At 39.3% G+C, this 15,288-nt stretch overlaps 1 protein-coding gene across 4 annotated transcripts in view; it reads right to left on the bottom strand.

Annotated features, from left to right (window-relative positions):
- The window catches only part of bmpr1ab (bone morphogenetic protein receptor, type IAb), a 41,401-nt gene that overhangs the window by 5,942 nt on the left and 20,171 nt on the right, over positions 1 to 15,288 (bottom strand). For 2 of the 4 annotated variants that reach the window (XM_067370265.1, XM_067370266.1), the window contains one exon: positions 12,824 to 13,064. In XM_067370265.1, the coding sequence (XP_067226366.1) occupies positions 12,824 to 12,896 (73 nt within the window). In that variant the 5' untranslated portion in view covers positions 12,897 to 13,064. Of the gene's footprint in view, positions 1 to 3,279; positions 3,415 to 10,448; positions 10,599 to 12,823; positions 13,065 to 15,288 lie in introns of those variants that run through there. The other 2 variants (XM_067370269.1, XM_067370267.1) reach the window with 2 other exon arrangements.

Here is a 15,288-nt window from a genome sequence, read left to right as displayed (position 1 = left end):
CCATTTCTGCTGTGGCGCCCAGGGAGTGATTGGGGGTTAGATGCCGTGCTCAAGGGCACCTCAGTCATTTCCTGCAGGTACTGAGAATTGAACCTGCAACTTACCAGTTACCAGTCAGACTCTCTAACCATTAGGACATGACTGCCCCGCAAATTATTTGTGCACATCATTATATTTTCTTTAAAAGTGTCATGACGTGAGAAATCAAATTTGCCTTGATCATTTGATATATAATAATAGGTTTTTGTACCATTAAAACTTCCTGCAAGTTTCAGAGCTTAAAACGTCCACCTCATTATAAGCAAAGTATTTATTTAATCAAGCTCCAAAAACAGCTTATTTGGATATCAGGGGACTTGATGTGATGCCGCACAGGCAAATACATTTGCATATGCCTGTCTCCAGAGCAAGACATCGACGATTAGTTTTACATCAATGAACCATAGGCCCCGCCCACTGCCGTTCAGTTGCTTAATGGCTGGGACACTTGCCTAAACTCGATGCAAGCGCTGCATAAAAAGTAAATAGAACCAATTATAATCACTTCACAAATAGAAACCATTAAAAATCACTTTGCTATTATCAATCACAGTTCGCAAAGAAACTTTTTTTGACAGAAGAGGCAGTGAGCTGTATTGGATCCGACAGCAGCTACATCGCAAATTATAGGGAAATTATTTCATAATGCTTTGTCGGTAAATTACTTTTATATTCAAAACACTTACTCACGTGCAATAGTGAGTGGGTGTTAATACTGCTTTCTATGCAATGACGTAAGCCAATCATAACCATGGTCATTTACTGACAAGCATTAAAGGAGCCACCCCTTAAAAAGTGATCATTTCAGACAGAGGGTCAGAAAGAAGGTTGAAAATAATTGTTTTTCCACATATACAGTGGGTACGGAAAGTATTCAGACCCCCTTAAATTTTTCACTCTTTATTATATTGCAGCCATTTGCTAAAATCATTTAAGTTCTTTTTTTTCTCATTAATGTACACACAGCACCCCATATTGACAGAAAAACACAGAATTGTTCACATTTTTACAGATTTATTAAAAAAGAAAAACTGAAATATCACATGGTCCTAAGTATTCAGACCCTTTGTTCAGTATTTAGTAGAAGCACCCTTTTGATCTAATACAGCCATGAGTCTTTTTGGGAAAGATGCAACAAGTTTTTCACACCTGGATTTGGGGATCCTCTGTCATTCCTCCTTGCAGATCCTTTCCAGTTCTGTCAGGTTGGATGGTGAACGTTGGTGGACAGCCATTTTTAGGTCTCTCCAGAGATGCTCAATTGGGTTTAAGTCAGGGCTCTGGTTGGGCCATTCAAGAACAGCCACGGAGTTGTTGTGAAGCCACTCCTTCGTTATTTTAGCTGTGTGCTTAGGGTCATTGTCTTGTTGGAAGGTAAACCTTCGGCCCAGTCTGAGGTCCTGAGCACTCTGGAGAAGGTTTTCGTCCAGGATATCCCTGTACTTGGCCGCATTCATCCTTCTCTCAATTGCAACCAGTCGTCCTGTCCCTGCAGCTGAAAAACACCCCCACAACATGATGCTGCCACCACCATGCTTCACTGTTGGGACTGTATTGGACAGGTGATGAGCAGTGCCTGGTTTTCTCCACACATACAGCTTAGAATAAAGGCCAAAAAATTCTATCTTGGTCTCATCAGACCAGAGAATCTTATTTCTCACCATCTTGGAGTCTTTCAGGTGTTTTTTAGCAAACTCCATGCGGGCTTTCATGTGTCTTGCACTGAGGTGAGGCTTCCGTCAGGCCACTCTGCCATAAAGCAACGACTGGTGGAGGGCTGCAGTGATGGTTGACTTTCTACAACTTTCTCCCATCTCCCGACTGCATCTCTGGAGCTCAGCCACAGTGATCTTTGGGTTCTTCTTACCTCTCTCACCAAGGCTCTTCTCACCCGATAGGTCAGTTTGGCCAGACAGCCAGCTCTAGTAAGGGTTCTGGTCGTCCCAAACGTCTTCCATTTAAGGATTATGGAGGCCACTGTGCTCTTAGGAACCTTAAATGGAGCAGAATTTTTTTTGTAACCTTGGCCAGATCTGTGCCTTGCCTTGTCTCTGAGCTCTTCAGGCAGTTCCTTTGACCTCATGATTCTCATTTGCTCTGACATGCACTGTGAGCTGTAAGGTCTTATATAGACAGGTGTGTGGCTTTCCTAATCAAGTCCAATCAGTATAATCAAACACAGCTGGACTCAAATGAAGGTGTAGAACCATCTCAAGGATAATCAGAAGAAATGGACAGCACCTGAGTTAAATATATGAGTGTCACAGCAAAGGGTCTGAATACTTAGGACCATGTGATATTTCAGTTTTTCTTTTTTAATAAATCTGCAAAAATGTCAACAATTCTGTGTTTTTCTGTCAATATGGGGTGCTGTGTGTACATTAATGAGGAAAAAATGAACTTAAATGATTTTAGCAAACGGCTGCAATATAACAAAGAGTGAAAAATTTAAGGGGGTCTGAATACTTTCCGTACCCACTGTATATGCAAACCTTTATTAACATAAGTGAACCTAAAGGAACATTTAAAAGTGATGTGCCCTCGTAATCTTTAATCAAAATAACTTCCCCTTCCTCTTGCAGCGACATCTATTGTCTTCTCTGATGACGTGTAAGAAAAGAAGAAGAAGAGAGAAAAAAAAATAAAAAAATCACAACCAAATCACAGCCACATGAACACAAATCCCCTGTTATTCCCTTTGGTCTATGCTGAATTATACTGCAGGGAATCTAGGGATCTTAGATAAATAGGTGGGAGTGAGGAAAACAGATCACCATAGACCGTGAGTAAAAGAGTGAGATAAGGATTGAAAACTGGGACAAAGAGAGAGAGAAACGTAGATTTCTCTGTGCTGTAACCTGATCCGTCTGAGTGTGTGAGCATTTGTCGCAGACAGACAGGGTGCATATGGCCCCAGGCACAAAGACTCATGTGTTTAATATTGCTGTGGGTGCTTCCTCTTAGAGTCCTGCTGCTTGTCCTGCAGGTCTGGGCAGGCCTAAACCCAGTCAAAATAAGCCCACATTAAAACAGGCATGCTGCTGTTTAGTAAAACACCACATTCCACACCTAGAATCTCATTACTAGAGTTATGCTTCAGATCCAACCCACGTCTTACACTCCTTTAGACCTGCCCTACATCTCTCTGTTTCTGAATTTTAACATACATATTAGATAATAAAAAGGCAGGAGATACAAATCAATATAAATGGCAAACTCCATCCAGTAAGCAGATCTTACCTGCTATCAGCAGAGTTACACGACAGCAACACCTCCAGCCGTATCAGCTGGGGTGGAGACCACGAAAGAGATATACAGTCTGATAACACAGAAGCGTGGAGCCAGGATGCTTTAAACCCTGAGAGCTCATATCAGCTGGGGGAATGAAGAGGACGTGGCATTGTAATATCAGAGTAAGAGAATAAACAAACTGCTTGTTAAACATCTACAGGAGAATCACACAATTCAGTGACTCACAATTCATCTCATTTAAATACATTGCTCCTAATCAGATGTTACTTCTATACATGTCTACATTCATATTCAGTGAAATCAATGAAGCAAGTCATGTAAATAAGCAAAACTACATTTTAAGTGCAGTCACAGCTGCTTCTATGAGGACTGAAGCAAAGTAAATGTGGACTATATCTGTGACAGTGAGAAAGTGCATAAAGGGCAGAACAAAATGGCAGAAGTTGTGGGGTGAATCTCATAAAAAAAAAAAAAAAAAAAGTACAGATCACATTACACTCCAAAATCAAACGACACACACGCACACACACATTTAGATTTGGGATATAAATAAAACCAAGCTGTGGACCTTTGAGACATTTTAATTTCCCCCACAATTTCTCATCACCCTAATTTCAGGAGTTTCTGGTAACATTTTACAATAAGTTTACATATCTACAACTTCCATTTGCCAACTACAAAAGTAAATATGAACTAACAATGAAATATACTTCTAAATAATATATTAATCTTAGTTAATGTTAATTTAAACATTTACTTATACATTAAGTCAAAAGTTGTATATTATTTAATGGACCTAAGCTAATATGAACTTAATGATACACTTACAATACGCGTTTTATTAAATAACGCTAACAAACATTAAAAAAATACTTCAGGAGCAATATTTTTGCTTGTTGTTAATGTTAGTTAATGCATTAATGGAAACTGATTAAAAAGTGTTACAGATTCTTTACGTTTTTTATTTCTCATTCAATAACTATAAAAAACACTGTATTACAGTAAAAACAAATGCCAGCATACAATCTATTTATTTAAACCATCATAAACCCCCCATGCATAATTAATCTGCATAATTCAAATATATTAATTTATTACAATACATTAAGTATATTTAATATAAGTAATGCTTATTTAAAAATAAATCGTAATGGTCCTAAATGCAGGCATTATTTCCTTGCAGCACTTTGTAATTTTTTTCATTTTGATCGTGGACTGAAATATGATCTGGGCATGTTTCATGAGATTCACCCAGGGACTTGAAATGATCTGAGTGGAAAAACATCATGCTCCGGCCAAGAATGAAAGTGTGCTTGACAATGCAGCGGCTATAATCAGTTTTATTGAGAAGGATCCTGGAACAGATGTGTCAAACACGATAAGATGTTATTCAACACCAAGTCAATTTGTGGAACAGCGCTTACAAAAGAACGTGTCACGAAACATTCTGTTGAATGGCCTGAAGGTGAAATGCTGAGAAGTGGGATTAGAAGGAAAAGTGAAAGACCAGATTAGGAACACAAGAGACAGGATTATAGTGTGTAAATATGAGGTTGAAGACCGGGTCGAGTGGCACGAGCTCTGGAGACTGATCAAACACTCTTGAGTCCGCTCTAGTGTGTCCTTCTTTCTCTTTTCATGTAATACGGTGTCTCCTGGTGTATGAGTCAGTCCATTCATATGCTGCTTTCCTGTAATAGTCAGCGATATAAATCTTCTGTTTATGTGTCATAGTTCAGTTTTTGCAGATGAGAAATGTTCATTTGAAGCCATGAAGTATTCCCATGGCCCCCTCCATTTGGGCAAAATACACGGCAAAAGCATTTGATGTAATATCTTTGATCACTTCACAGTTTAGTCCAGGCGCCGTTGCTGTCACACAGGGCCCAGTGTGATAATGGAGGTGGAAACCGGTAACATAAACATGGCGGAATAGAGACAGGAAAAAGAAAGAAAGAAAATATTGCTCTGAAATCCCTGCTCTCAGTGAGAGGCCAATAAATTGAAAGAATGCAAACAGCGTAGTCAGAAACACAGGCTGCTTTTAAAAGTGACTGTAAAAGGCAGGCTAATCTGTTATGGTGTGTTGAGCCCTACACGTCCTAACAGCTACAATGCGCAGATAAGCGCGAGTTAAATTTCCGCAACCACAACAGCGGCACACAAACAACCACAGGGCTCAGGAATGTCATCTGAGCTGAAACAGGTTTTGAGCCAGAAGGTTTACTAAATCAGAGCAGATGGGACTTGTTGCGCTATCTCCTCTGAAGTACCTCTGAGGCACCAAGTGATTCATTGACATTACGAAGCCACTGAATACATTTGCTCACTTTCCCCCTCTCTGCGTTTTCCCTTGGCTTGGAGTGAAGGATCTACAGAGCATCGCCGTGCTCCTACATGTGTGCTTGATTGTGGCTCGCCGTCACCGTGGAGTCTGAGGTCTGGCAGTACTCAGGCAGTAATGAGTCCTGCTGACCGCATTCTCCCAGCCTGTAGGCTGCTCAGCTCAGACCCAGTGCCAGCCTCTTAAAGAGACACTTCAACTCCATTTTCCATACAGTCGGCCCAAAACATATACACAGGACTCTACAGTTACACTTTAATCAAAGTAGGTGCTGTGGAGCACGCTCACAAGCCCCAAGCAACAGGTGAAGCCAATCAGCAATCTCATGGTGCAGACGGGTAAAGGAGCTTGTAGTTTATCACAGTGGGCCCAAATGTTTTTGTACACTTAAAGGATTAGTTCACTTCAGAATTCAAATTTCCTTATAATTTACTCACCCCCAAGTCATCCAAGATGTTTATGTCTCTTTTTCTTCAGTCGAAAAGAAATTAAGGTTTTTGAGGAAAACATTCCAGGATTTTTCTCCATATAGCGGACTTCAACAGCTACCAACGGGTTGAAGGTCCAAATTGCAGTTCAAATGCAGCTTCAAAGGGCTCTAAATGATCCCAGACGAGGAATAAGAGTCTTATCTAGCGAAACGATCAATAATTTAAAAAATAATGTAAATAAATAAAAATTATATATTTTTAAACCAAAAATGCTTGTTTTGCACTAGCTCTGCGATACGCCGTGTATCACGCAATCGCGTTGGAAAGGTCATACATGATGTAGGCAGAAGTACTGAGCAAGTGTTTACAAAGTGAATGTGCAAAGACCAAGTTAAACAGCTTTTACAAAAAAAAAAAAAAAAGGTAAAAAGGTAAAACAAAGATGTCTGACGATTTTGAAGTTGAGTTTTTCGCCCTACCGTGGTACTTCCGCCTACATCATGCGTGACCTTTACAATGTTATTACATAATGCATGGCGCATCACAGTGCAAGATGAACATTTGTGGTAAAAAAAAATATACATTTTTTTATTTATTTTTTTAGAAAATGATTAATTGTTTCACTAGAGAAGACCCTTATTTCACATCTGGGATCATTTAAAGCCCTTTGAAGTTGCATTTGAACTGCAATTTGGACCATCAACCCGTTGGTAGCTGTTGAAGTCCGCTATATGGAGAAAAATCCTGGAATGTTTTCCTCAAAAACCATAATTTCTTTTTTACTGTGGAAAGACATAAATATCTTGGATGACATGGGGGTGAGCAAATTATTAGGAAATTTGAATTCTGAAGTGAACTAATCCTTTAAGTCACGCTTAAAATTGTCTGAATGTCATTGCATGAAAAACAAACTAAGTGGCATATACAAGGAAAAAGTATGATTCTCCACAAACTACCTTTTCTGAGCAACTTTTTTTTTTTTTTTTTTAGTTCACCTAAAAAGTACAATTCTGCCATCATTTACTCACTCTTATGTCATTCCAAACCTGTATGATTTTCTTCTGTGGAACACAAAAGAATATTTTTTTTTTTCTCTCCATACAATAAAAGTCTGTGGGAACCAAAGTTGTTTTTGACCCCACTGACAAATTATATGGACAGAAACAGCTGAAATATTCTTCAAAATATCTTCTTTTGTGGTCTCAAGGTCATTCTTCATGGATGTTTTCCAGTCAATTTCCCTCAAGTTCAAAAAGGCGTCCTAACAGAATAACCACCAGCATAGTTCATCATATTAATGGTTCCACAAAACTTGACAACCAGAAAGTGTCTAAGACTTTTTGTCTCCATTTTGAATAATAAATCTATATTTTGAAATCTAACTTTAATTTGTGAAATGTCTTCTTGACTGATAAGTGTGCTATACATCATTAAAAAAAATGGCCACTTGTTTTGATTTCTATAATGCAATCAATTTTTTTGTAAGTGTCCACATACTTTTTAGGGCCTACTCTTGACGTTGATCAGCGTAAGATGAAGCAGTAGCTGAAGCTTTAACTCCAGGGTAAACATCTGTGGTTTGACCCTATTAAAGCAAAGGGTAAAGTAGGCAGCTCAGAGTAGCTATTGACGCTGTAATGGGAGGCTGGTCAAGAGGTGAGCAGAGAATAGGAGTACTTCACATATCTCACACCTTGATGAACAGGCTATGCTAGCTGCTTCTGGTTTCTAAAGTACAAAAGTTTCAGAAAGATTGCAAAGAAGCTGTTCTGCAAGTAAATTTTAAAAGTACAGACTGAAATATAGCACACTCTGGACAAATGACACGTAAAACAGATCAGTCTCCATGTGTTCTGAGTTGTAGCTATTATTTCTTAGCACTGCAGTAAGGCTTAACAGGAAATGATGCAACAAGCCAGCCAAGTCTCTACGAGGGCGTTTGGCTCACAAGCCTATAATCAAGACACTAGTCCTCATGACAGTCTCACAGTGTCTGCAGCAGAAACGTAGGAGAGGGTAAATAAAAACACAAAAATCCTCCAAGATGTCCTGGTTCCAAAATACATCACTGGGTATCCATTAGATACATCAAAATAACATGTGAATCATGTCTCCTTGAGGGACGACAAACAGGAGGTTTGCCCTTCTGTGAAAGGCTTAAATATTAGAGACATTTATTATTAAATTCCGACACCAGTTATTCATTAAAATCTGTAAAACAAAAAGTAACCGAACAATGTGGAAAGGCCAGGCTGTAGGTTGTGGGCTGGCAGGAACGACTTAAGCTTTAAGTGGCCGTTAACCTGAACCTGCCATTATTATTTATTTACTTTCATCTCTTTAATAATGATCATTATAATTATCACATGGGCTCCCATTTCAGGGCCAAATCCCCCAACACGTAATAATCCAGCACCATTTGAACACCAGCTTGTTAAAAATGGAATGAGGGGAAAGAAAAAAAGGGAACATGTGGAAAACAACGGCCTGCCTGACACAGACCAATAAAGTTGGCTGCCTTTATGAAAGAAAAGCTCTAATGGGCTTGGAGACACCTCTAGAGCCAAGTACCCAACAGCAAGCTGTAAAAGTGAGAGTTCAGACCGCCTTTAACAGGCCCCTGAGCCGCACCGCTGAACATATGCTCGCTAGAGTGCATGCATGTCATCGTACAGAAGCTCAGTATAGTCCTCTGTTCAAATGCTTCAGAACCTGTTGTCCACAAAAACATGCAAAGGCACAGTCACACACACCAGCACAGGCCTTCATTGTCAGACGGTAATGGTCATTTCCTGAAGAGCAGCACGTATTTGGCATATTTAGTTTGTTACCTGTCAACCAGCGCAATACAGGAAATAGTTGAAGTGTAAGGGAAACTCCCAGCACCGACAATAGACTCAACAAGCTTCCTGTAGTAGGGCCTGGCCGGGCGGCCCAGCGTGGTATAGCAGTGCAGGATGGGAAATGAGGGCACAGGAACACTGAAGTAAGTGACTTATTCAAAACTAATATTAATAAGCATGTTGTGGCCATCAACCAATAAAAGAAATGCTACAAGTAAATTTAGGCATCACATTTTAAGATTTGCTAAATATATTTAAAGGGTTGGCTCGCCCAAAATTAACTTATGCCATTCCAAAACCGTAAGACCTTTGTTCATCTTCAAAACACAAATTAAGATATTTTTGATAAAAGCTGAGATTTTTTTTGATTTATCTCTCATAAAAAGCAACGAAATTACCACATTCAAGGTCCAGAGAAGAAGTAGTAAAGACATTGTTAAACTAGTCCATGTGACTACAGTGGTACAACCTCAATGTTATGAAGGGACAAGAATACTTTTTGTGCACCAAAAACAAAACAAAAATATCTACTTTCTTTAACAATTTGACCTGTTTTCATACGCAGCTGACACAGTGAACAGTGAAGGCTTACTTGTTTACGTCACGAACACCGGCTCAGTATTGGCCAAGCTGTTAATGTGAGCACTACGAAACATTCGTGTGATGCTGACGCTGGAGCCGGCCAATACTGAGCCAGCGTTTGGACGTAAAGACGGAAACGCTGAACTGCGGTCACTGTGTCAAATGCGTGGTCTGACAGGGTAGAGAAGAAATTGTTGAATAAAGTCGTTATTTTTGTTTTGTTTTTAGGCACAAAAAGTATTTCTGTTGCTTTATAACATTAAGGTTAAACCACTGTAGTCACGTTGACTATTTTAACAATGTCTTTACTACTTTGAACCTTGAATGTGGTAATTTCGTTGCTTTCTATGGGAGATAAAAAAACCTCTCCGATTTCATCAAAAATATCTTAAACTGTGTTCCAAAGATGAACGAAGGTCTTGCAGGTTTGGAATGACATGAGTGTGAGTAATTAATGACAGAAATTTCCTTTTTGTCTGAACTGAGGATCCCAGGGAAAGAGCCATGGGGGGGGGGGGACTAAACCAAACTAAAGATATAGAACAAATCTAGTGAGCTCAATATCACCAAAATCTCTGAGAATTTACTGTATAAATAAAAATGCCTAAATTTGATTGTTATATTTTAGCCTACTTGGGTTTCCTCACAGTCGAGTAACTAGATCTTCCTGCTGCCAGTTTTCCTGTCCTATGAGGCTCAACTATAAGTGCTCAACTTCACCTTTACCACTGAAAGCAGAAAATTCCATAGTTCGTTTATTAGTTCCAGGATTGAAAGCCTGTGTTAAATGTGTTGAATGACATGACATTTCTCAGAAGAACATGCCGCCATATGCAGTCAGGAGAGATTGTTCCATGTCAGAAGCTGACCTGCCCTCAGATCAGCTTTCACCAAGAAAAAAAAAACATAAAACAACAAAACACGCTCAGCAGCATTCATTTGCAGTTCAACTCTCACCCTGTCTTGTTCTCATTGGCACTCCAGTCTCCCTCACCATTTAACAAGAACCTTTGCAATGACCGAGGGTAGTTACCCTTTATTTTAAAGGCTCTGGTTGACTTTACGAGTTAGAGAAATTGCTGCCAGCACCCATTTCTTCTTTTGTTTCTGTACAGGGAGGGGAACAGCAGAACAAAGAATATATTTAAAGAGACTAACAAGCAGACAGTGACCACCCCAAACAATTGTAAGGTTAAAACTGTGTCAGTGCAGTGAACAAAAACAACTTTTAAACTGTTGTACCAAACAAAAGACTGAAATTTATTTTCTAAAATGCATTCCCACCCAAGAGACTTCAAATTGTCTTGGTCATTTCCTTTTGTATACAATATTATGAGCTTAACTCTAAAAGGAGGTAATGGGGCTGTGAGCTTTGACATAGTAATTTAAACTTCTTAATCTCTTTCGATCTGTTTTGTTCCTAACAGACTCCGTAGAGGCATAACTCTAATTGTTGATAGGAGGAAAAAGCTCTCTCCCATGGCTTTCATGTTGCCAAGAATAGACAGCGTTTATGACTGCAAGATATCATTCCCTGAAATAGAAAGGCACTTAGAAAAATAAACTTCAAAGAACTAAACAGAAACAGATAGTAAGACCTCATGACATCATCAGACAACTCTGAGATACTCAAGAGTCAAATGTAAACAATGAATCTACTGTTTTTAAGCAACAAAGGTGGACCACTGCAAAATTGCTGAGTGTTGTTTTGTAGCCTGGAAATCTTGTTGACTGTATAACAAAATATTACGTAACAAAGTGTACTTTGACTCATAGCTAGGCTCACATGGAATCTGTGCCCACAAATATACAAAGAACGTGGCACAGTTCTCAACAGAACTGCATCCATCACTGACGAAATTTTACACATCAACATCTTTATTTATTGAATATTTTGGCTTACTTGTTAAGCTTTCAGCTATTGATAAGCATCAGGTATTTTTAGACAGTGTATATAGCAATTTGTCTGTCTTGAAATGCACCAAAACCTCTGATTAACACTATGTAACTTTTTTTGTTCAAAATTAATTTTATTTATTTTACTATATTTTTGATCAAATAAATGCAGCCTTGTTAAGCATAAGAACATAAGAGACTTCTCCCCCCCCCCCCCACACACACACATCTTATTTTATCATTCATCAACCTAACATACCATATCTAAACCAATTTTTCTTATACCCCAATTATGAAGAAATTCAAAATAAAAAGTTTTTTTTTCTAAAATAGATCATAGAAAATGTTTGTGTGCTTTGCTCAGACAAACACTAATTCCATTCACCCTACAACTGCAACTGACTTCATTAACACACTAAAATACACATTTACAGTCTTGCTCATTGACACCCTCTTCCCCATTCCTCTCCTTAACATATAAACACACTCGCAATTTCAAACCAGTCACCCAAACCATTGTTTCTATGCACAGCCAAATGTGAACCCAATGGTCTCTCCACACACCCAAAGATGTGTATTGTGTCCAATACAATCTCTGCTAAATGAGACAATGAACTACCTAAAGACTACATGAATGCCACACAACAGTCTCTAACAGGGGGCCATTACATTCTGATAATGTGAGTCATTTGAGAGAAAAGAAGTGTGCAGTCCCTCATGTCTGCATTTACCTAAAATGGAGACAAAGTCTCCATTACTGTCAACCCATATGAGAGAAGATCAGAAGGGCATCAAATCAATAAAATTAAATAATGTAATTCAGATGAATATCTTGGCAGAAAGTGTTTGTTTGCTAATGCATCGCAAATGTGAAGAGACGGGTTCTGTGCTTTCTGGGCCTGATGAGAATAAAAAGTGAGGCCATTATCCTGCTATGTTTTTAAAGGCCACCATCCATTAAAACAGGCAGTGATGCTTCTGCAAACACTGGGTATCATCCAAATACGACGAAATCAATTCTCCTGCTGCTTCAGTCTGCTTTGTATTATAAATTGCTGCTGCATTTCTATTGTGCATCTAGATGAAACAAAACAGATGATCCTTTCATTTTTGTTTGCTATAGGGGTTTGGGATTCAAAACAGACACACTGCATCTACTGCCAAGCATCTGTATGGTCCACTGAGAAGTAAGCAATGGTCAAGTGTAGTGTTGTCAAAAGTACCGACTTCAGTACAAATGTTAAAAATGTGATGCTTTGAGGGCTGTTGAGTGGATTTGTAAACACATCTGATTGGCCATTGTGTTCACGCACTCATCAGATATGTCTGTGACTGGCTACAATGACAATCGCTTCAAAAGAGTCACATTTTGAAGTATTGAAGTCGGTACTTTTGACAGCACTAGTCAAGTGCAGACAAAAATCAAACTGGCTTACCCTCAGCTGGCAGCGAGAGGAGGAGGGTAGCTCCCAAAACGGCAAATACGACGACCATGGAAGTGCTTTTCATGATGTTGGCTTAGTTGCAAAACTGTAAGGCTGTCTTGGTTGTGCTGTTCTCTGCCACTTTTGAGACAATGAAGTGACCAGTTAGCAAGGAACGCGGTAGACTGATGAAGAGTTTGCGAGTGTGATGAAGACTTCAAGGCCTCTTTATAGCCTCCTCCTGTTTAAGACCCTGTAACGAAGAGAGAGGAACACTTATTAATATTTCAGATCGACCATTGTAACATATTTCCTTCCTTAGTGCCAGAAAGCAAGAGAGGTGGTATTCAAATTCCTTTGCACTTCCACCTTAGCACCATGACTTGTGAGAGCATGACCCCTGACCCTGTATCAGAGCGTAGATGTGGAATGGCAGCTCTGGAAATCTAGAAGGCTGCTTAAAGAGATAGTTCACCCCAAAAAATGTTTCATCATTACTAACACTTATTTTGTTCCAAACCCATATGACTGACTTTCTTCAGTGGAAAACAAAAGATGATATTTTTGAGAAAGTGATGCTTTGTCCATACAGTGGAAGCCAATGGTCATCAGGACTGTTACTAACACTCCTCAAAATATCTTCTTTTGTATCATACAAGTTTGGAACAAAATGAGGAGTGTCCCGTTCAAATGGCTGGTGTTGGGTTCTGTCCAGCGTTAATAACATAATGTGTCTGCTCTCTCTTAGCTCCTGCTTGTCTCGATGCAATTAGTGGCTCCCAGAGGCTCTGCGGGACTGGGGGCCTGAATTAACAGGCACAGAGAGGGGGCCGGTGTCTGTCACTTTTCATTTGGCCGAGGGGGACAAAGAGCCCCGACCTGCGCCCTACTTTTCACACTTCCCTGACTCCTGGGTAATGGGGAAACAAAAGGCGGGGCTCCTCTGGCTTACAGGGACCCCTTAAGACAGACTGGATCCCTCTCCACACAGGACCACAGGACATGGGATGGAGAGATAGGACCTGCAACAGGTTTTAACAACTTATCCCATCTCTGTTAAAAGGCAGTTCACAGGCAGTACAAATAGCTTATTGTACACAATGGCTTTTTTTAAGCAAACCAGAAAACAAACAAATAAAAAAAAAAAAATCTCTAAATCTCAGCTAAATCTCAAGCCTCCAGGGAATCGCCTGTTTTACAGAGGAGCTACAGCTTGCAAAAATAGAATGCGACAGAGCTTGTAATAAAACAAGAATCTGCAATGGCTTTTCTTTTCGGAGATGGTGAGAACTGAGGGATTTGAAATGTTGTAAAAGCGATGCGGAGATGGCATTTTTTATTACTCAACAGTTTAATAAGGTATTTTATTGAACAGGTAAATTGCCATATGTAGCTCTCTAACAGACTTCATTGTAAAGCATTATTTTGTGAAGGCTCATTTCATTATGGTTGTAGCAATGTGCTGGAATTTATTTTAAAGGAAGTACCATGTCTATTAATGGGTATAGCTACAGTAACGTCTTTAGCTAGTCAGCATGAGATCCTTTCTATCTAAACTGGTTATATCGCTTAAGCCTAATAGTACATATTTTATGAGCAGGAGGATAACCATATTAATCTGCACAGTCACACAGAGCCAAAGCACAGCCAAAACAATGTTTTTTCCGCAAAATGCATGCATTTGGCTAGAGGGCCAAAGGTTACATAGTGTTCCTTTAAACCTGTAAATAACCAGAATAACTTTGTAGTTTCACCTTGGGTGAGATAAAGGCCAAAGACTGGTAAAAACATGCCAGGACTAGTCAGTGTGGAAAACTTTAGGGCCTGAGGACAGGAAGTGTGCTGACAGAGAAAGAACAATCCTATCATGAGGCTCCCCACCACAGTCACAGCACACAAACAATATTAAATAAAGTAATAATAATAATAATAATAATAATAATAATTAAAAAAAACACTTTATATTCAAAAATAAATTATTTCCAATCTAAATCACAAAGACAGCGTTTGGAAAATCAATTTTCTCAAGTTAAGAATTACTACAAATGTGAATGTGCAGAGGAACACAGCTTAATATCAATAACAGAGTTTGAAAACTGGCACAAAGTGAATCTCTGCAGCAGAGAGACCACTATTAAATCAAAAAGCAAATGGTTGTGCAGCTAAATTGCATAATTTATAGTCTCACTGAGCATTCTTTCAGAGCAAAGCTCCTCATTAATTTCCTTTGAATGGATGAAAGACCAGAGAGATGGGGGTAAAGGTACAGCAACTGTAGCCACCATATAGAATGACCACACCTTATAGCAAATCACTGAGGCATGGCATGTGGTTTCTGGGAAGGCATTCCCACAGTCGTCAATCATATGATGCTTGAAAGGGAAGTCGCTGTGGAGACAGAAATCTGAGGAAGAACAGAGCGAGCTGTGTCACTCGTTTCCCTAAAGATAATGCTGCTTTGACAGGTCCTTTGAGTA

This window comes from Chanodichthys erythropterus, chromosome 19, assembly GCF_024489055.1.
Source record: "Chanodichthys erythropterus isolate Z2021 chromosome 19, ASM2448905v1, whole genome shotgun sequence".
NCBI classification, from domain to species: domain Eukaryota; kingdom Metazoa; phylum Chordata; class Actinopteri; order Cypriniformes; family Xenocyprididae; genus Chanodichthys; species Chanodichthys erythropterus.
The sequence above is the reverse complement of the archived record's forward strand: the minus strand, read 5'-3'. Positions and strand labels throughout refer to the sequence as shown.